This window comes from Prionailurus viverrinus, unplaced genomic scaffold, assembly GCF_022837055.1.
Source record: "Prionailurus viverrinus isolate Anna unplaced genomic scaffold, UM_Priviv_1.0 scaffold_50, whole genome shotgun sequence".
Taxonomy (NCBI): Eukaryota; Metazoa; Chordata; class Mammalia; order Carnivora; family Felidae; genus Prionailurus; species Prionailurus viverrinus.
This window is the reverse complement of record NW_025927613.1, coordinates 1,723,692-1,744,491: the sequence shown is the minus strand read 5'-3', so window position 1 is coordinate 1,744,491 and position 20,800 is coordinate 1,723,692. Positions and strand designations below refer to the sequence as shown.

Sequence of the window (20,800 nt, the reverse complement as noted above, 5' to 3'; positions counted from 1 at the left end):
GGAGTACAGGCTTTGGAATGTAATGAATTGCATTCTAATCTGGGCTCTGACATTTACTACCTGTGTGACGTGGGCAAGTTATGTAGTTTTTCTGGATCTAGTTTTCACCAACTCATTGAAATTGCCTAGCTTACCATAGCACACTCCCCTAAGTCGTGGCATAGAGTTTGTCGAAGCCACATTCTGAATTGGTAACAAGAGTCTTCACTGATAATGTCATTTCATTTCAAAACAACAGCATCCATGCACATTTTACTTTATTTGATGTTGGGCCTTATATTGAGGAGAAGGAAGCAATATTGTTTAACAGTAAAGTACCTTGTTTTCCTAGAATTCACTGGGATAAGTCTGAGGAGATCATTGGTATCATCTCTTTTCAGTTTCAACTGTGCATGTCAGAATACTAAACCCAATTTCTCACAAATGTTCTTTCTTCATTTTGCTGTTGAGTGGACTTAGGTAAGTTAGTAATCAAAGGGAGAACACCCTTAGCCTGGTATCATCATGTACTGAAAAGTATATAATACTTTCTCAAAAGTAGTTTTACCTAGCTTTTCTACTTTAGCTGAGTGACCTATCTGAGGTTTGGCCTACTTGAACTTTAATTATAACAGCTGTGTGTGTGTGTGTGTGTGTGTGTGTGTGTGTGTGTGTGTGTTTTAACTCTGGTAAAATAATAACAACTTTGTTTTTGGATTTCTAGTAACTTATTGCCATATACATTCTACCCTCCTCGAGGGAGATAGATATATATATATATATATATATATATATATATATATATATATATACAGTAAAACCTTGGTTTGCAAGCATAATTTGTTCCCTAAACACGCTTATAATCCAAAGCACTTGTATATCAAAGTGAATTTCCCCATAAGAAATATTGGAGGGGTGCCTGGGTGGCTCAGTCGGTTAAGTGTCCGGCTTCAGCTCAGGTCATAATCTTGTGGTTCATGGGTTCAAGCCCCATGTCAGGCTCTGTGCTGACAGCTCAGAGGCTGGAGCCTGCTTTGGATGCTGTGTCTCCCTCTCTCTCTGCCCCTCCCTTGCTCATGCTCTGTTTTTCTCTTTCTCTATCTCTCAAAAATAAACATTAAAAAAAAACAAAAAACAAAACTGGAAACTCAGATGATTCATTCTACAACCCCAAAATATTCATATAAAAATTATTATAATACTGTAATACAAATTAATAAAGAAAATATTTATATATTTATCGATAAAATAATATAAACAAATAAAATAATATAAACAATAGTATTTATAAAATATTAATAAATAAAACAATATAAAGAAAAATAAACACATTAACCTGTACTTCCCTTTGAAAATCTTCATGGCTGGTGTGAGGGAGACAAGAAAGAGAAGAGGTTATTTTGTAGGACGACTTTCACTATCACTAATGGAATCACTGCTTTCCGTTGGCTCAGTGGAATCTTTTCCTGCATGAGGGCCATTGTATATGTTTGCACAGATGTTGACTACAATACAGTATTCATAAACTCTTTGTTACTGTATTTAATGTAACTGGCAATAAGGCAGCAGAGGAAAAGGTCCATATCTGCAGGCAGCCTGACCTAGAATGAAGCAAAGCATTCCTAAGCTTACTCTTGTATGGAAAAGCAAAGGACTGTCTATAAGTGCTTGGAAGTGACAAAAAATACACTAGTGCCAGTTGTGGGCACCTTCCAACGTTCTGAAATATCATTGATTTCTGCCAAATATTGCCCCTGAGACCAAGCATCCAAGCATGGGAGACAATCACCCACAATGCTGCTGTGAGAAAGAGAGGAGAGAGGAGACCCATTGGCCCAGTTGTGATCATGTGATGTTTGGTGTCACATAGTACTCGTATTGCAAGACATCACTTGTTTATCAAGTGAAAATTTATTAGATATGTTTGCTGGTCTTGTGGAACACTCACAGAACAACCTACAATTCCAGGTGTTACTGTATATATATCTAAAAATTGTTCCTTGTGTCATTGGTGAGGTTTTTTTTTTAATATTTATTTATTTTTGAGAGAGAGAGACAGAGAGAGACAGAGTGCAAGCAGGGGAGGAGGAGAGAGAGACAGAGACAGAATCCAAAGTAGGCTCCAGGCTCTGAGCTGTCAGCACAGAACCCAATGTGGGGCTCGAACTCACGGACCATGAGATCATGACCTGAGCCAAAGTCAGATGCTTAACCGACTGAGCAACCCGGGCACCCCCTCATCTGTGACTTCTTATGTCAGTGTTTGGTATGATAAGTTGAGTGATGGGAAAAGCATGAATTTAGTAGGAACATTAGAGAATATAGCTGGATCTTGCTCTGCATGAAGTTATGGGATAGACATCCATTCCTTTCTGGAGGTCAGGCACTCTGTGTTCCACTCAGACTGTTTGGTTCCCTGCATATTTTATGAAAGAATTAGAATAAACAGGGTTATCATCACTATCTCCACCTAATCAACCACTGCCACCGTCATCATGCAAAAGCTTTGAGTAAGATCATTTGTAGCTGGGGCGCCCAGCTAGCTCAGTCGGTAGAGCATACAACTCTTGGTCTCAGGGTTATGAGTTTTTGCCCCAAATTGGATGCAGAGATTACTAAAAAAATAAATAAATTTAAAAGAAGATAGTTTGGGGGCGTCTGGGTGCCTCAGTCAGTTAAGTGTGTGATGCTTGACCTTAGTTCAGGTCTTGATCTCAGGGTGGTGAGTTCAAGCCCCGCACTGGGCTCAGTGCTGGACATGGAGCCTACTTAAAAAGAAGATAATTTGTAGCTATTAAGAGTACTATACAAGAAATCCACCTTTTTTTTTTAATTTTAATGTTTATTTATTTTTGAGAGACAGAGAGAGAGCACAAGGAGGAGAGGGAGACACAGAATCCAAAGCAGGCTCCAGGCTCTGAGCTGTCAGCATAGAGCCTGATGCAGGGCTCAAACCCACAAATCGTGAGATCATGACCTGAGCCAAAGTTGGTCGCCCAACCTACTGAGCCACCCAGGTGCCCCAGAAATCCACCTTTTTAAGGCAAATCTTCTGAAATTTAAATTTATAAACCAGTTAAATTACCTACATTAATCATATCAGAAAACGATCCTTTGCTCTGTGGAAGGATTTATTACAAAGAGTGTTAAATGGGAATTTCTTTATTTTACAGATAACTGGAAGTTTGATAGACAAAAGGCTGGAAAGAATCTTTAAGCATAGGTAGTGAGAAAACATAAAAATCAAGAGTACATTGAAAGGGCACCTGGGTGGCTCAGTCAGTTGAGTGTCCAACTTTGGTCACGATCTCATGATTTGTGAGTTTGACCCCCACATCGGGCTTGCTGCTGTCAGGACAGAGCCCACTTTAGATACTTGTCTCCCTCTCTTTCTTCCCCTCCTCTGTTTGTACTCTTTCAAAAATAAATAAAACATTTAAAAAAATTATTTAAAAAGTATTGGGACTCCTAGCTGGCTCATTCAGTAGAGCATGTGACTGTTGGTCTCGGGGTTGTAAGTTCCATCCCCACATTGGGTGTAGAGATTACTTAAAATCTTTTTTTTTTTTTTCAACGTTTATTTATTTTTGGGACAGAGAGAGACAGAGCATGAATGGGGGAGGGGCAGAGAGAGAGGGAGACACAGAATCGGAAACAGGCTCCAGGCTCTGAGCCAGCAGCCCAGAGCCCGACGCGGGGCTCGAACTCACGGACTGCGAGATCGTGACCTGGCTGAAGTCGGACGCTTAACCGACTGCGCCACCCAGGCGCCCCGAGATTACTTAAAATCTTAAAGAAAATTAAGAGTACATTTAAAAAGTGGGTAAGTGTATCTGGGTCACCTAGGTGGCTCAGTCCATTGAGCATCTGACTCTTGCTTTCGGCTCAGGTCATGATCTCATGGTTCGTGAGATTGAGCCCCACATCAGGCTCTGCGCTGACAGTGAGAGCCTGCTTGGGATTCTCTCCCTATCCCTCTCCCACTCTCTTTCTTAAAATAAATAAATATTTTTTAAATAAAACAATCAATTAGAGCCCAGTCAGGAGACTAAGCTACATGGCAAGTTGTATAATTTTTTTATAATATATAACACATAATTTGAATATGTTATACCTAAATGTATGTATAATTTATAAAAAATTATTAATAATAGTGGTTAACTACTAAGATATGAGGAGAACTCTAAAGAATACCAGAATAGCCAATTTAGGGAGCAGACACTCCTTCTGTATGACAAAACGTAGTTTCATGCTAATTGTCAAGAAATATTGATAAGGGTCCAGCTTAAGTATGACAAGGCAAGGCAAAACAGGGATTTGGAGCTGAGAAGCAATAAATTCACAACTGACACAAAAGTATCTTTGAAGTTCTAATGAAAGACATAGTGAAATGCAATTTATTTTATAAAAGTTAGATTTATGCAAAATTGTGAAGTAATACTTTTTTTTAATGTTTATTTTTTAACGTAAACATGAGCCAGGGAGGGGCAGAGAGAGAGAGAATCCCAAGAAGGCCCCGTGCTGTCAGCACAGAGCCCGATGTGTGTCTTGATCATGACCTGAGCCACAGTCAAGAGTTGGATGCTCAACAGACTGAGCCACCCAGGCGCCTCAGTAATAGTTTTGGTAAATAAAGTTAGGCATGGCTGTTGCCCGATCTAATGCACTTTCGTCCCGGAGCGAAGTTGTAAGAATAGCACACAGAAACAAGGATACAAGGTTATAAACATAGTTGTTTTTTTAAGTGCATCATGAGATAAGTAAGTAATTGTTTTTAGCACAAACTGGTTGTACTACTGTTTGACATTCAGTAAGTGAAGTGTCAGGTTTTTAACTGTTCCTGCAGTAGAGGTCAGTGCTATGCTTTCTCACCTGTCTAGCTGATGGATAGATGCAGTGTGGTTAAGTAAAGCCCAGGCAGAGCCTCTTCCCGCAGCAGCAATAGTTTAGGGTAAGTCATACTCTGTGTCCTTACCACCTGCTGCCAAGCAGAGCTCTGTACAGCCAGCTGAGTGAGTGGGCGGCACTCCTGGGCTACTGATGCTCAGCACTGGCAGTGCCAAGAGAATGAGCAAATGTGGGGAATGTAGTGGCCCTATACCAAGCATATTACCTTAATCCCCTTTAAAGGAAAAACTTTTCTAAACCTTCCAAACTGTTAATACCACAATCATTGGTTTATATCAGTTTGTATGGGAGAGCAAAGCCGAGGTTTTGATTTAATAAAAGCCATTTTTTTTAATGTTTATTTGAGAGAGAGAGAGAGAAAGCAGGAAAGGGACAGAGAGAGGGAGAGAGAGAATCCCAAGCAGGCACCACAGTGTCAGCACAGAGCCCAATCCGGGGCTCGAACCCACAAACCTTTGAGTTTATGACCTGAGCTGAAACCAAGAGTCAGATGCTTAACCAACTGAGCCACCCGGGTACCCCAGATAATAAAAGCCATTTTTAGTTCATCTCCATTTATTTTCTACACCAGACCTCATTTGCCTTTTTTACCAAAATAGGTGACCCCCATGCCTCCTCAGCAGCACACTTGGCAAATTCCACCACCTCGGTGCTGGCCACCCTTGCAGCTCTTGCTGAGGCCTCAGCCCCCCTCTCCAACTCCCACAGAGCCACAGGTAGGTAAGGGATATCTGCTGGGCAAATCACCATTTCTTCTTTGTTTCTAAATTTATTCATTGATTTTGGGAGAGAGAGGGAGGGGCATCAAGGGAGGGGGAAAGATAATCCCAAGCAAGCCCTGTGCTGTCAGCACAGAGCCTAACAAGAGGCTCGATCTCATGAACTGTGAGATCATGACTTAAGCTGAAACCAAGAATCGGACACTTAACTGACCAAGCCACCCAGACACCCTGAATCACCATTTCTTCTTTTTGTTTTCACATTTCCAGCAGATTTAATTTGCATGAAGTATAATTAGATAAATCTAGGAAAGAGGCATGTAGAGTCATTGAGCATCAGAAAGAAAAATGACTAAGCAGTATAATCAGATGGCTGAATAATCTTAGAGAATGTCTAAGTTAATTTCTTTGTATTTTTGCAGTTTCAAGTTTGTTTGCCCTGACTCCAGTTGCTTCAGATTGAAGTGTTTAGTCTTCTATTAGAAGATTAAATGGGAAATACTTTATGTTATGTTTTGACTGATGCTATCATAGGATGATTCAAAATAGCAGCTTAGATATGTGTGTTTATAAAAGCGTCAAAATACATAGGACTGCTACCTCTCTCGTCATATCCTGGGTACTTCAGGGTGGCTTCCTTTTATTTTCACTGGAGATCATATTTTGGCACTTCTTTTTTTTTTAAATTGTTTTTAATGTTTACTTATTTTTGGGAGAGAGAGAGAGAGAGAGAGAGAGAGACAGAGCATGAATGGGGAGGGGCAGAGAGAGAGGGAGACACAGAATCTGAAGCTCTGTGTCAGCACAAAGCCCAATGCAGGGCTCGAACTCAAACTGTGGGATCATGACCTGAGCCGAAGTCATATGCTTAACCGACTGAGCCACTGAGACGCCCCCATATTTTGGCATTTCTAATAGAGTTGGGGCGACATATGCTGTATAGTGCCCTTCTGATATTTAAAATAAAGAGGTTTCAAGTCACTTAGTGGGAGCCAGTAGTCTATGGGGAAAAGGCTTAGAGCTCCATATAGGTAAGGGCAAATAGTCATAGGTAGGGCTAAATAGTCATGTAGGAATCTTTCTGGAGCCCTCTGGCAGAGTCTGCTCCATTATAAATGAAGGCAGATTGTTCTGATTTCTTTCTGCCATTGACATTTGGGTGTGAGAACATTCCTCCAATCCTATTTTTCCGACTGGCAGCAATCATAAAGATCTCCATTCACACATGTATGAGTGAGTGCCATGGCAAAGGGAAAAACAATATATTTAACTTGTGTTTGTTATTTTTATTTGCTTTAAAAAAAATTTTTTTTTGATGTTTATTTATTTTTGAGAGACAGAGCATGAGCGGGGGGAGGGGCAGAGGGAGAGAGGGAGACACAGAATTGGATGCAGGCTCCAGGCTCTGAGCTATTGGCACAGAGCCCAACCCAGGGCTTGAACCCACGAACCATGAGATCATGACCTGAGCCAAAGTGGGACACTTAACCGACTGAGCCACCCAGGCGCCCTTGATTTGCTTTTTGACTGAATAAATTACTTAACTTCTCCAGGTCTCAGTCTCCTCACCTCTGGCTGAGGTTGGACGGTTGGATCAGATTATCTGTTGAGGTTCTTTCAGCTATAACATTTAACTGTGTTTTGTTTTTAAGAGATGTGAATGCTCTATTTCCATTTAACCACCTGAATGTGTTTCGTGTGGATAGTCCATACCCCATTTAGTGCAAAGTTTACCTTAGACTCTTTAGATAGAGAAATTCCATAGTGGTAAGAACTCTTTTCCCTAATAGTTACTGGGAATATTGACTAACCAAACTGAAAATCTTTTTTTTTTTTAAGTTTTATTTATTTAAGTAATCTCTACACCCAATGTGGGGCTCAAACTCACAACCCCAAGATCAAGAGTCATGCTTTTCTGACTGAGCCAGCCAGTCACAACGCCCCCCCACCCCCACTTTTTAATTACCAAACTGAATTTTAATTTTGTTTAAGTGTTTATTTATTTATTTTTGAGAGAGAGCACGTGGGGCAGAGAGAGAGGGAGACAGACAATCCAAAGCAGGCTCCGAACCGTCAGCATAGAGCCATCAGTACAGAGCCCCACACGGGGCTTGAACTCTTGAACCATGAGATCAGAACCTGAGCCAAAGTCAGATGTTCAACTGACTGAGCCACCTAGGCGCCCCTAAATTTTACCATCTTAGCCATTTTTTTAAACATTTATTTATTTTGGGGCACCTGGGAGGCTCAGTTGGTTAAGCAACCAACTTCAGCTTAGGTCATGATATCACAGTTCGTGGGTTCAGGCACCACATCGGGCTCTGTACTGATTGCTCAGAGCCTGGAGCCTGCTTCAGATTCTGTGTCTCCTTCTCTCTCTGCTCTTCCCCCATTCACGCTTTGTCTCTCTCTCTCTCAGAAATAAATACACATTAAAAAATTTTTAACATTTTTTAATTTTTATTATTATTATTATTTTTTACATTTATTTACTTTTGAGAGACAGAGTGTGAGCAGGGGAGGGGCGGAGAGAAAAGGAGACACAGAATCTGAAGTAGGCTCCAGGCTCTGAGCAAGCTGTCAGCACAGAGCCTGATGTGGGGCTTGGACCCACAAACTGTGAGATCGTGACCTGAGCCAAAATCTGATGCTCAACAGACTGAGCCACCCAGGCATCCTTTTGTTTAAGAGAGAGCATGTGAGTGTGAGTGGGGGAGTGGTAGAGAGAGGATCTGAAGCAGGCTCTGCACTGTCTGCACAAAGCCTGATGTGGGGCTTGAACCCACGAACCAAACCGTGAGATCATGACGTGAGCCGAAGTCGGATGCTTAACTGACTGAGCCACCCAGGTGCCCCATGAATATCTTGATTTAACATAATATATACAAAGCTCTTAGAAAGGTACCTGGGCTACGCTGTAAGTAGTTGGTGTTAGTTGCTATTAATATTATTGTTTATCTGTCAGATGGGAGAAGCCACCTACCATTTGTGTCTATCAGACCTCTTCAGTGCTTTGACTACTTATTATTGTTAATTCACTATTAAATACCTCCATTTTCTTACAGAAATAGATATACTCTAATTTATAATTATTTTTCTAAGTTCCATAGATTTATTTAGACTTTCAAGATGCTTTCTGAGAAAAGAATTCCATGATCAGCATATCTTACCCCTATTGGAGAATCACAGTGCTCATTAGCCTGTTGGGGTTTCTAATACTTCTTACAAAACAAACAAAAAATTTAAGCATTTTTAAACTGGCATTTTGAAAATACATTTCTGCATAGGGCCCATCCTTAGTGAAAGCTATTAACATCTCAATGAAGACATTTTAGAAAATACTGTTCTAAAGCATTCACTATTTTCTTTTCTCCTCTGACTTAGCATTGTTCACAAAAGCTTGCTTTAGAAACTGTTGAATCTAACTTCTTTTTTTAAGTTTTCCTATCCCTGATATTTATTATCAATTTCAAGGAGGCTGAAATTGTTAAACTCCTGTTTTTTAAAAAGCTGAAATTTCAAATTCACTTTTGTCATCTCTAGCTAATTCAGAGGAAATCATAGAGGGAGATTCCGTTGACTCATCAATCCAGCAAGTGGTGGGGAGTGGAGGCCAAAGGGTCATCACCATAGTGACTGATGGAGTCCCTCTGGGTAATATCCAAACTGCAGTCCCTGCCGGAAGCATTGGCCAGCCATTTATTGTAACTGTGCAAGATGGACAGCAAGGTGAGTTATCCCATTTAGGCAAATGTGTATTAAAAGATATTTTACACACTCCACATTCTTCTGAAAATGAGGCATTAAAGCAAGTAGTGGGACTAGGAGAATGCCAGATGCCAGATGGGGCAAAGATGCTCCAAGATAGAAAAAGAAACAGAAATCAGGCTGGGAAAGCCTGATTTCCCTAATATATATAAAACTTGTGAGTAAAAGCCAATAATCTGATAGAAAAGAGGAAATAATATGAACCAATAGTTCATAGAAAATACTAATAGGTCTTAAAATATGGAAATGTGTTCAACCTATTTCATATATAGCAAGAGAAATGCAATTTAACATTGTACTGAGATACCATTATTATACTGTATTGTCAAAAGTGTGGGGAACTAGGCACTTTTTAATTTTTTTTTTAATGTTTATTTTTCAGAGTGGGGGCGTGAGCAGGGGAGGGGCATAGAGCAAGAGAGACAGAGGATTGAAGTGGGCTCTGCAGTGACAGCACAGAGCCCAATGTGGGGCTCAAACTCACAAACCGTGAGATCATGACCTGAGCCAAAGTCAAGACGCCTAACCAACTGAGCCACCCAGACGCCCCAAAATAGACACTCTTATAAATCACTGGCTGACTCAGTTGGCGGAGCATGGGACTCTTGATCTCGGAGTTGTAACTTTGAGCCCCATGTTGGGTGTAGAGAATACTTGATCTTAAAAAAAAAAAAATCACTGGTTAGAGTGTAAATTAATGTATTCTTTAAAGAACAGTTTGCAATATCTGTCAGTACTAGATACACATACCTTTTGGCTAAAAAGTTGTTTTCTAAGAATTTATATTCACACACAGAAGTGAAATATATACTAAGTTATTAATTACAGCATTATTTGTAATCATCAAAGATTAAAAAGAACCTAATTTGATGGTAGCTATATTTGTAGTGAGCATAACGTAATGCATAGAAAAGTTGAATCACTGTATTGTATACCTGAAACTGATATAACATTATGTGTCAACTATACTCAAATAAAACATTTTTTCTTTTTTTTTTTCTTTTTAAATTAGGCTTCACAAGTAGCACAGAGCCCAACACGGGGCTTGAGCTCACAATCCTGAGATCAAGACCTGAGCTGAGATCAAGAGTCAGATGCTTGGGGCAAATGGGTAGCTCAGTCACGTCCACTCCTGGTTTCGGCTTGGGTCATGATCTCACAGTTCATCGGATCAAACCCAAGTCAGGCTCTGAGCATAGTGTGGAGCCTACTTGGGATTCTCTCTCCCCCTCTCTCTGCCCTTCCCCCATGTGCTCTCTCTCTCAAAATAAATAATTATTTACATAAAAAAAAGAGTTGGATGCTTAACCAACTGACCCACCCAGGTGCCCCTAAATAAAAATAAATGTATTTATTTATTTATTTACTTATTTATTTTTAATGTTCATTTATTTATTTTGAGAGAGAGCACAAGTGGGGAAGGGGCAGAGAGAGGGAGAGAGAGAATCCCAAGCAGGCTCCACTTTGTCAGCACAGAGCCCAACTTGGGGCTTGATCACAACCCACGATATGATGACCTGAGCCAAAATCAAGAGTTGGAGGCTTAACCAACTGAGCTATCCAGATGCCCCTAAATAAAAAAAAAAATTTTTTTTTTAAATTTTTTGACATTTATTTATTTTTGAGACAGAGAGAGAGCATGAATAGGGGAGGGTCAGAGAAAGAGGGAGACACAGAATCCAAAACAGGCTCCAGGCTCCGAGCCGTCAGCCCAGAGCCCGACGTGGGGCTCGAACCCACGGACCGTGAGATCATGACCTGAGCGAAGTCGGACGCTTAACCGACTGAGCCACCCAGGCGCCCCAAAAAAAATTTTTTTTAATGAAAATGAAAAATTAAAACAACCTAAGTATACATCAATAGGGAACTGGATAAAGAAATTGTTACACCCACACTTTGAAATACTATGCAGCTATTTAAAAACAATGAGGAAATGCCTTATATACTAGCATGATCTTATCTCTAAACTATATTGTGAAGTTACAAGAGCAAGATGCAGGACAGTATAGAATATGCTGCATTTGTATTTTTTAAAAAGAGGGAGATATATGTATTTTTGCTAATGTATTTGTAGACTTAGACCATCTCTGGAAGAACATTCAAGAATAACATTGAAAACGTTGATTGCCTGCTGAGACAGTACGTGGGGATGGATGGGAGGCTTTTCACTATATATACTCTTATAGTTTTAGTTTTTGAACCATGTGAATGTATTACTTATTCAAGAAATACATCTGTAAATTATTTTTTGAAAAGAAAGAAACTAATCACACAACTTCATTCTTTAAAAATATTGGAGTTTAGGGGCTCTCAGTCAATTGAGCGTCAGACTCTTGATCGCAGGGTCGTGAGTTCAAGCCCCACAGTGGGCTCTGTGCTGGGAGTGAAGCCTACTTTAAAAAAAAGAAAAATGGGGGTTCCTGGGTGGCTCAGTTGCTTAAGCATCCTACTTCAGCTCAGGTCATGATTTCACGGTTTGTGAGTTCGAGCCCCATATCAGGCTCTGTGCTAATAGCTCAGAGCCTGGAGCTGGCTTCAGATTCTATGTCTCCCTCTCTCTCTGCCCTTCCCCCGCTCACACTCTATCTCTCTCTCAAAAATAAATAAACATTTAAAAAAAATTTTTTTTTTAATTGGAGTTTGAAAAGAGGAGGGTTGGTTTATTGAATCTGAGTCACCAAAATTTTCACTTGGCCTAATAATGATGGGGATTTTATAATTTTCAAACTTTAAATTGGTGGATCTTTGCAGTATAGGAAGAAAGAGTAGGAATTAAACCTTTATAATCCAAGTTTTGGTATCATAAATTCTTAATGGTTTTATTTGGAAATATATTATTGATGTTTTTGTGAACATAATTATCACTTAATGCTTTGGGGGCTTCATTGGGTAGGTGAGAGACTCTGCTTATAATGGAGTTAAATAAATGAGAATGGAGTTGTTTCAAAGAGAAAAAAATTGAGGTTTTGCCTGGATGAACTACACTGCTTTTTACAAATGTATTAACCAGGCACACAGAAGGACAGAAGGACAGCTGAGATTTTGTGAATTATCTGCAGAAAGTTTTAAAACCCAGACTAAAGTTCCTTTTCCATTTAGCTGATATCTAAGCTGTTTTCTATTGCCATCAATTGATGAGTACCCACAGAATACAAGCTAATTTTTATTTTATTTTATTTTACTTCTTTGAGAGAGATGGGGGAGCACAAGTGAGAGAGTGCGGGCAGAGAGAGAGAGAATCTCACGAGAGGCAGAGAGGGAAAGAGGATGGGAGAGAAAGAGAGAGAGAGAGAGAGAGAGAGAGAGAGAGAGAGAGAAGCAGGGCTCACCCAAAACAGGGCTCGTGAGAGAGAGAGAGAGAGAGAGAGAGAGAGAGAGAGAGAGAGAGAAGCAGGGCTCACCCAAAACAGGGCTCGTGAGAGAGAGAGAGAGAGAGAGAGAGAGAGAGAGAGAGAGAGAGAAGCAGGGCTCACCCAAAACAGGGCTCGTGTTTTACCCGAAGTGTGGCTCGAGCTCACCCAGTGTGGGACTTGAACTCCTAAACTGTGAAATCATAAGCTGAGCTGAAGTCAGATGCTTCACAACTGAGCCATGCAAGCACCTCACAAGCTAATTTTTAAATCAACCAAACCAAATAACTAGATAAATCTTCAGTTTTAAACAAAAATCATAAGGTACCCTAAAACCTAAATAGGATTTTAAGCTTTTGTATTTTGTGATCATTGTAGATTTATGTACAAGTGTAAGAAATAAACAGAGAAATCGAGTGTACCTATCACCCAGTTTCCCCCATTGGTAACATTTTGCAGTAGTGCTTTAACATGGAAAATTGACATTGATACAGTTTACCAACCTTACTGAGATTTTTCCAATTTTATATGCATTAATTTGTGTATATACTTAGCTCTATGCAGGATAATACATGTGTAGATTTGTTCTAGGATGACCACAGTCAGGACAGAGAACAGTTCAATCACAAGGATCCCTTGTACTACTTTTATGTCCACAGCCCTCTCCCTTCCCACCCCATTCCTAACCCCTGGCAACCACTAACTCATTTGTTTTCTACCTCTATACTTTTGTCATTCCAAGAACATTATAGGGGCGCCTGGGTGGCTCAGTCAGTTAAGCGTCCAACTCTTGGTCTCGCAGTTCATGAGTCCAAGCCCCACATTACACTGAGAGTGCGGAGTCTGCTTGACATTCTCTCTCTCTCCCTCTCTCTGCCCCTCTCCCACTTGCTCTGTCTCTCTCTAAATTAATTAATTAATTTAAAAAAATATATTATATAAATGGAATCATGTAATATATAACGTTTTGAGATTGGGTTTTTTTCTCTCAGCATAATTCCCTTAAGAGCTATCCAAGTTGCTGTTTGTATCAGTAGTTCATTCCTTTTTATTGCTAAGTAGTATCCATGGTATGGAGTTTAACCACTCATTGAAGGACATTTAAGTGTGTTGCTAGTTTTGGACTATCTATGAATAAAGCTGTTATGACCAATACTGTACAGGATTTATGGGAACATAAATTTTCAGTTCTCTGGGATAAATGCCCAAAAGTGCAGTTGCTGGGTTGCATGGTAAGTGCATGTTTAGTTTTGTAAGAAACTGCCAAACTGTTTCTTAGAGTGACTGTACAGTGTTACATTCCCACCAGCAATTTATGAATAATCCAGTTTTTCTACATCGTCGTCAGTATCTGGTATTATTAAAATTCTAGCCATACTGATAGATGTGTAGTGCAGGATGTGTGTTTTGACCCTTCACTCACTTATCTATAAATATCTAAGCAAATTAGATACAGTGAATGGCCAGCTGCTTTCATGTGAAGTTTCTCAAAAATCTTATGTAAAGACATCAGGCCTTCTTTAGACAAATCACTCCTAAAGAATTGTAAGGCGGGGTGCCTGGGGGCTCAGTCCGTTAAGTATCTGACCTTGGCTCAGGTCATGATCTCACCATTTGTGAGTTCAAGCCCCACATCGGGCTCTGTGCTGAGAGCTCAGAGCCGGAAGCCTGCTTCAGATTCTGTGTCTGTCTCTCTCTCTTTGCCCCTCCCACCCACTCTCTCAAAAATAAATAAACATTTAAAAAAACAAAAGCAAAGAATTGTAAGCTTCTCAGCCATAGCTTCTAACCTAGAGTGAGACATCTTTATATAAGAGCCTCAGACCTAGTTGTTGATTGCATGGCTTCCAGATTTGCCTCTCTAATCCTTTCTGTGTAAGGCTGTGCTTTACCTGTTGATTCTAAAATCCAAAGAGATATGAACAATAAGATTTCAGATAACATCTTGCAGTTTATTTTCTAATTTAAAGCAAGCAGTAGGAGTCAGTGAGGCGCCTGTCAGTGTGGAGCCCGCTTGGGATTCTTTCTCCCTCTCTCTCTGCCCTTCCCCTGCTTGCGCTCTCTCTCTCTCTCTCTCTCTCAAAAGAAATTTAAAAAATTAAAAAAAACAAACTTGAAAGTAGGCAAAACCTCTTTGTTTTACTATGTATTCATTATCTCCAATTGGTGTCCTTTGGCTTGTAGTTCTAACTGTACCTGCTGGTCAGGTTGCAGAAGAGACTGTAATTGAAGAAGAAGAGGAAGAAGAAGCAGAGAAGTTGCCCCTGACTAAGAAACCAAGGATAGAAGAGATGACAAACAGTGGGGAGGAAAGCAAGGTAACGTGTTTAGGAGTGGTAGAGAGAAGAGACAGGAAATACTCAAAAGGCAAACTTGGAAGAAGGCCTGGACCCTTCTTTATATATTTAAAAAAAAATTTTTTTTAATGTTTATTTATTATTGAGAGAGAGAGAGCATGACTGGGGGAGGGGCAGAGAGAGAGGGAGACACAGAATCCGAATAAGACTCTAGGCTCTGAGCTGTCAGGACAGAGCCCGACGTGGAGCTGGAACTCACAAACTGTGAGATCACGACCTGAGCCGAAGTCGGACGCTTAACTGACTGAGCCACCCCGGTGCCCCCCTTGTTTATATTTTTGTCTACTCTCTGGATGACCAGGGATCAGGAATTCTTACCTGGCGGTGATGCGGTTTCCTTTTACAGGAGGGCACCGAAAGAGAGCTCCTACAGCAGCAGCTCCAGGAGGCCAATCGAAGAGCTCAGGAGTACCGACACCAGCTCCTAAAGAAAGAGCAGGAGGCAGAACAGTACCGCCTCAAGCTAGAGGCCATGGCCCGACAGCAGCCCAACGGAGTTGATTTCACCATGGTCGAAGAGGTGGCGGAGGTAGATGCTGTGGTGGTTACGGAGGGAGAGTTGAAAGAGAGAGATGCGGGAGTGACCTCGGGGGCCACAGGGACGACAGGGCCGCATGCGGGAGTTTCCATAGAAACTGTTTCATCTTAACATGCGAGGGCCACAACTTGGACTGTGTCCGTCTTTTTCCTCTTTTTAAAAGAAAATACAGAGGACTCACATTGTGTAATCATGTCCTAAAGAAGAAAGGATGTCCTAAAGAAGAAAACTATAGCAGGGCACAGTGCTTGGACTCAGGAAGGCTTGCTATGCAACTGGAAAATGCCAAATCAGGGGAATACTTCTTCTGGGGGACCTAAAGAATAAGGACCAAATTTCCAGCTCCCATCATCACTGCTTTAAGCTTAGAGGTAAAAGAGTGCTGGATATTGTGGGTTGATTGTTTTTTAAACAACTGATTTTCTGTCAGAAGATTTTAAGATAACATTCCTAGTATGAACACACACAGGGCCTTTAATAATCGTACCATCAGGTGACCTTATAATATGCCTTAGATCGATGTGTACCTGGTAGAGAAGGAAACTAACTGGGAGGGGGGTTAGAAGCAAGCTTTTGGGAAGAGAAAGAGATCTATTCCACTTCCAAAGGAGCAGGCATTCCCTTCTGTCCTGAGCTCACTTCACTGAAAAGAAATTGGTAATTGCCTCACTAACTCTGCATCCATTATGTGTCCATAATTCAGATGCCAGTTTAAGAAACTGAAGTGGAATATTTAAAAACTGGAAAGGAAAGAGAACTTGTTTACGTGGGAGAAGTGTATATCAATCCAAAATCCTCCAGGCTGTGCTTCCACAACGCTGGAAGGTGGCCAGAAAGAGCTTGTGGGGTTATGAAACAATCTGGTCTCAAGATCCAAACTTTGCTCTGGCTGGATTTTATAAAATCACCATCAGGAGGGTAGTCTGTTGCTAGAACAACTTGCTTCCAAACACTTATTTATATAATACCAAGGTTTAATATCAACTTTTTAATTTTATAAAATTGTGTGGCGTTTTCTAAGTGTGCCTTTCTGTGGAGTTTACGTGGTATCCTCTTAATTGCAAAAGAAGTCAGGGGACAGGTGAGTGCTGAGGGTGTTGTTGGAATTTTATGTTTCACTTCGGATGAGTAACTTGTTCTGTTTCCTTAAGGTCGGGCCCTGCACACAGCTTTCGTGCCTTATAGGTGCTCGGTGTGTGATGGCAAAGGGAGTAAAAATCAGCAGTGTCATAAAGTAAGGAGCCAGAACTTTTAGCCTGATAACTTCGTCTGCCTGACTCCCTTCTCTACCGCTATGCCTGCTCCCTCTGCCTAGACACTACTGGAAAGTGTTTCATTGCTGGGTTTTCTTCGTGTGCCAGTTTGGAGTTTTTTCAAAAGAAAGGGGGGGATGGCTGGAGAGAGAGAGGTTGTGGAGAGGTTACATTACAGAAGTTACTGCTTTTGAAATTGGGCCCTCATCATTCTCGACCTGCTTGCTTGCTTTATTGTAAATTAGAAGAAGAAACCAGGGGGAGATGTGCCAAGTAAACATTTGAATGACTGTTTAGAATACGGTTTTCTTAATTAGCGATCATGGGGAAAACATACATTTTTAATCTGGAATAAAACTTGACAGTTAACATGGCTCTATTTACCTTGATTAGTGAAGTAATTTGCTGCAGTTTTCCAGAGGTGCAGAATCACTTGGGGCTCAAAATAGACTGAAAACATAACTCCCCAAACCAGATTTAGCAAACAGAATTGGCTAGTAGAGGCTTATAGGCAAAAATACCAGTTTTGAAATGAGTCTTGGCTACTGGCCACCATAAAACTAGGTTTTCTCCGGGGACTTGAGAGATTACTCTGGGTTTGGGGGGGTGGGGGAGGGTGGCTGATGAAACGCAGTGGAGGAGCGTAGGTAAGGGTGAGGGGACAATTGTGCCTTCTGCTGCCAAATCATCCTTTTTGTGTGTGTGTGTGTGATGTTTTTCTTTTTTCTGAGTCCCTTTGTGAACCAGGTGCTAACAATAAGCTGCTATTGTGTGCCTTTTCAGAGCCTTAGCTTAACAACAGAGATAAAGATAGAGGGTCATTTTAGGTATGATTTCCTAATGTTCTTTGTGTATATATTGACTTTAATTCTTTTTTTTTTTTTTTTTCCTTTCCTGTTAAGGGGGTGGAGGTTAACTCTGCAGACGATATCCAGGCCCAGCCGCCTCACTCTTTGGGGTTGCTTCTGATTGGGGACGGGAGTTGCCATCCAACACTCCCTGCTGAGCATAGCTCCTTACTGCTTTGGGGAACTGTTTAGAAATTCTTACTATTCTCTTTCTGCAGGAGGCTGTCATTCTCACCTAGAAAAATCTTTACTACGGTCCAAGTCATTTTTGATGATGGGGTCTCTGAGATAGGGAGTTGGGATAGGGAAAGAGAAAAGAGACATGTCTGGAAAGGGGTGGGTAGCAAAAAGGTATTTGTTGTTATTTACTTGAAATACACCATTTAGCATCCCTAGGAAAAGAAATAGGATTTCGTCTCCACTTTGTATTGCCTTGAAGAGAATGGTAGGTCAGGATCGCTTGAAGTAGTTAGAAGTTAAATATTAAATGCATTAATGGCAGTACCATTTTATGATTTAGCATATCCTTCTGGATCAGCAATGGATGTTGGGAAAATGTTGCTAGATTCTTCTGGGTTGGTGGATTCACCTGGTTTATTGGCAAGATTGGATTACAGAGAATCAAATAACATACAGGTGGTTCAGAGTTGGTGCTTAAGCCGAGAAACCTGGAACTTAGGATGATTGCCTACCTTAAAATAAAGCTGCTTTAACAATATCAGTATTAATATATGAATTTTAGGCTCTACATTTGATTTTGCTCATAAGCCTTCCCCCCAAGAGAGAAAGAAAAAAATGTTAATATTTCTGTTCTTGTTCCTGGCTTCAGGGAAATTACTTATAAATATATAAATGAACGTTCCCTTCCTATCACTACCTCTGTGGGATCTCTTAATTGTAATGCCAGAGTTGAGGTCTCTTAATGGAAGTATGGGAGAACTTGACTGTAGGATTTCTGTGTTTTGAACCCAGAGCCTTAAAAGATGTTCTTTTTCTCTGTCAGAGCTCTGTGTAGTTATTTTTGGCTTTGCCTTTCCCCCCGTCTTCAGCCTTACCATTGCATTATTAACATTTTTGTGTCTGCTCAGTAGTGTTAGAAATCTATGGCATACAAAATGACTTCTTTATATTGATGTAAGAGAAATGAATTTACCAGAGGGTTCTGTGACCAGGGCATTTTTAATACTCCTTTGTTGGGTGCGTATCACTGTGTACATTTATAAATACATACAGATTTTCCCACTTTTCTCTTTGTTTATTTGAGGTTCAACTCTAAAGTACCTGGTGTAACCTGGAAATATTTTCATTTCATTAAACACATTAGAGAGGGTTTCTGTGGCTTCACTAAAAGGGCTGAAGAAGAAAAAGCCTTCTTTTGGCCCTTCTCTGAGACTCTGTAACAGGCATAATGAGAAACCTGAGGAGTCATGCCCCAGGGAAAACCAATCTCTGGCTTTACAGAGATTTGTTTAGCATGTGGTGTGATGACACCATGTAAGCCAAACAGCTCAGAGTGGTGTCCAGGGTAAAGAGGGAGCCACCCTTCCGCAGAGCAAGCCCCTGTATCCACTCCTATGGCAGCAGGTAGGCGTGCTGACTGGCACCTGTAAAACCCCTGACACCTCTGTACAAGGAAGAACCCTGGATAAGGGCCATGGCGCAGGATACCTGCTTTCCCAGTTTAGAAATCTCATCCTTTTGAGAAAGCATCATTTTGAGAAAATGTGTATGGCTGTCTCCTCACAAACATCATTATAGACTTCCAGAGCTAGAGGACTTCAGGCAGATACTGACCTCTTCCCAGAAGTTGAATAGGAAACAGTTTTTATCCAGATTTGCTGGGGAATGGTCTCCTGTTCTCTACTGCTTGTGCAGACATCTCTGTATGGCCAGAAAAGGAGCTTCAGAATGGAATATATGTCAAGACCACTTATATGCTGCTATTCTGGGCTCTTATCGATCTCCATTTTATGTGATGGCTATTTTCTGACTTAGTACCCTCTTTCCCATGCCAATATGTTTAACAAGAGACCAGGAGCAAGAAGGATGTGAGTTTGAATTAAGTAGTTTTGAGCCTCTTGTACTTTTTTTTTTCTTCTTGGAGCTTCTTTAGGATTAGTGGGTGGGGTGACATTCCTAGACTCTACAGTAGCAGTTTGGCTTGTTAGTGGCAGGAAGTTGTGATTTCCTATCTCTCTCTCCTCCCCCTTCCCCTCTAACTTCTTCTGCTTCTGTGACCCCATTGGTCTTATCTCATTGAGTCTTTCCCAGGCATTAATAATTAATAGGTCGTTTCTAATCTCTGGGCCTTGTCCTTCCTCTTTTCACTCCCCTCCTTCCCTATTACATATTTTCTGTTCATTCTGAAATGGTTTGTTTTTGACAGTTAATCTAGGTCACAGCCTATACCTCGTGCTTCCCTTCCCAGTTGCTTTTAGGCATCTTGGTCTATCAGCAGTAAAGGACGGATAGCAGCTCCCTTCTCTGGCTTTGTCCTGTGTACTGTCCTTCTGCCAAGGTCATTTATGTTAGTGGAGAAGAGAAAGAGGGTGGGTGGGGTGCCTAGATTCTTCTGAAAATGTCCTCAGTTTTTCAGGTTTTCTGACAGCTTTATGTACAGTATGTTTTAGGAAAGCTTAAATATACTTCTCTTTATTTAGTATTTTAATAGGGTTTGATTTTGATGAGGAGGATTGTGTGTATGTGTGTGTGGGTGAGCCTTTGTGTGTATATGTACCTATACAGATCTATATTATATATACAATTTTTGTACTATCATTTAAAGTAAAGATGTTTCTTAATAAAATGTCAAAGTCTTACCATTTCAGGGTGTCACTGAAGTTTTTTCCATCTCCTGGGCAAAAATTGCATCTCGTTCCTGATCACAGATAAATTCCAATAGGAAGTGTTCTCTGTCTAGCTGAGCTAATGAAGGCAGAGCAGGGGGAGGGTGTGGGAGGGTCTTCTTTCCCCTGTTGGAGTCTCTTGTAAGCCATTCACAGCCTCTGCATTTTCCTTATCTAGCTACTCCTCAGCTGGTATTCTTAACAGGCAGAGCAACTGGAGGTAAATGAGAATGG

The 20,800-nt window shown here is 40.8% G+C and overlaps 1 protein-coding gene across 6 annotated transcripts in view; it reads left to right on the top strand.

Annotated features, from left to right (window-relative positions):
* Positions 1-20,544, top strand: part of GABPB2 (GA binding protein transcription factor subunit beta 2) — a 36,514-nt gene extending 15,970 nt beyond the window's left edge. For 3 of the 6 annotated variants that reach the window (XM_047847827.1, XM_047847830.1, XM_047847825.1), the window contains 4 exons: positions 5,487-5,603; positions 9,150-9,335; positions 14,909-15,042; positions 15,428-20,544. In XM_047847827.1, coding sequence (XP_047703783.1) covers positions 5,487-5,603; positions 9,150-9,335; positions 14,909-15,042; positions 15,428-15,730 — 740 coding nt within the window. In that variant the 3' untranslated portion in view covers positions 15,731-20,544. The remainder of the gene's footprint in view (positions 1-5,486; positions 5,604-9,149; positions 9,336-14,908; positions 15,043-15,427) is intronic. The other 3 variants (XM_047847831.1, XM_047847829.1, XM_047847828.1) reach the window with 2 other exon arrangements.
* Positions 20,545-20,800: the final 256 nt, after the last annotated feature.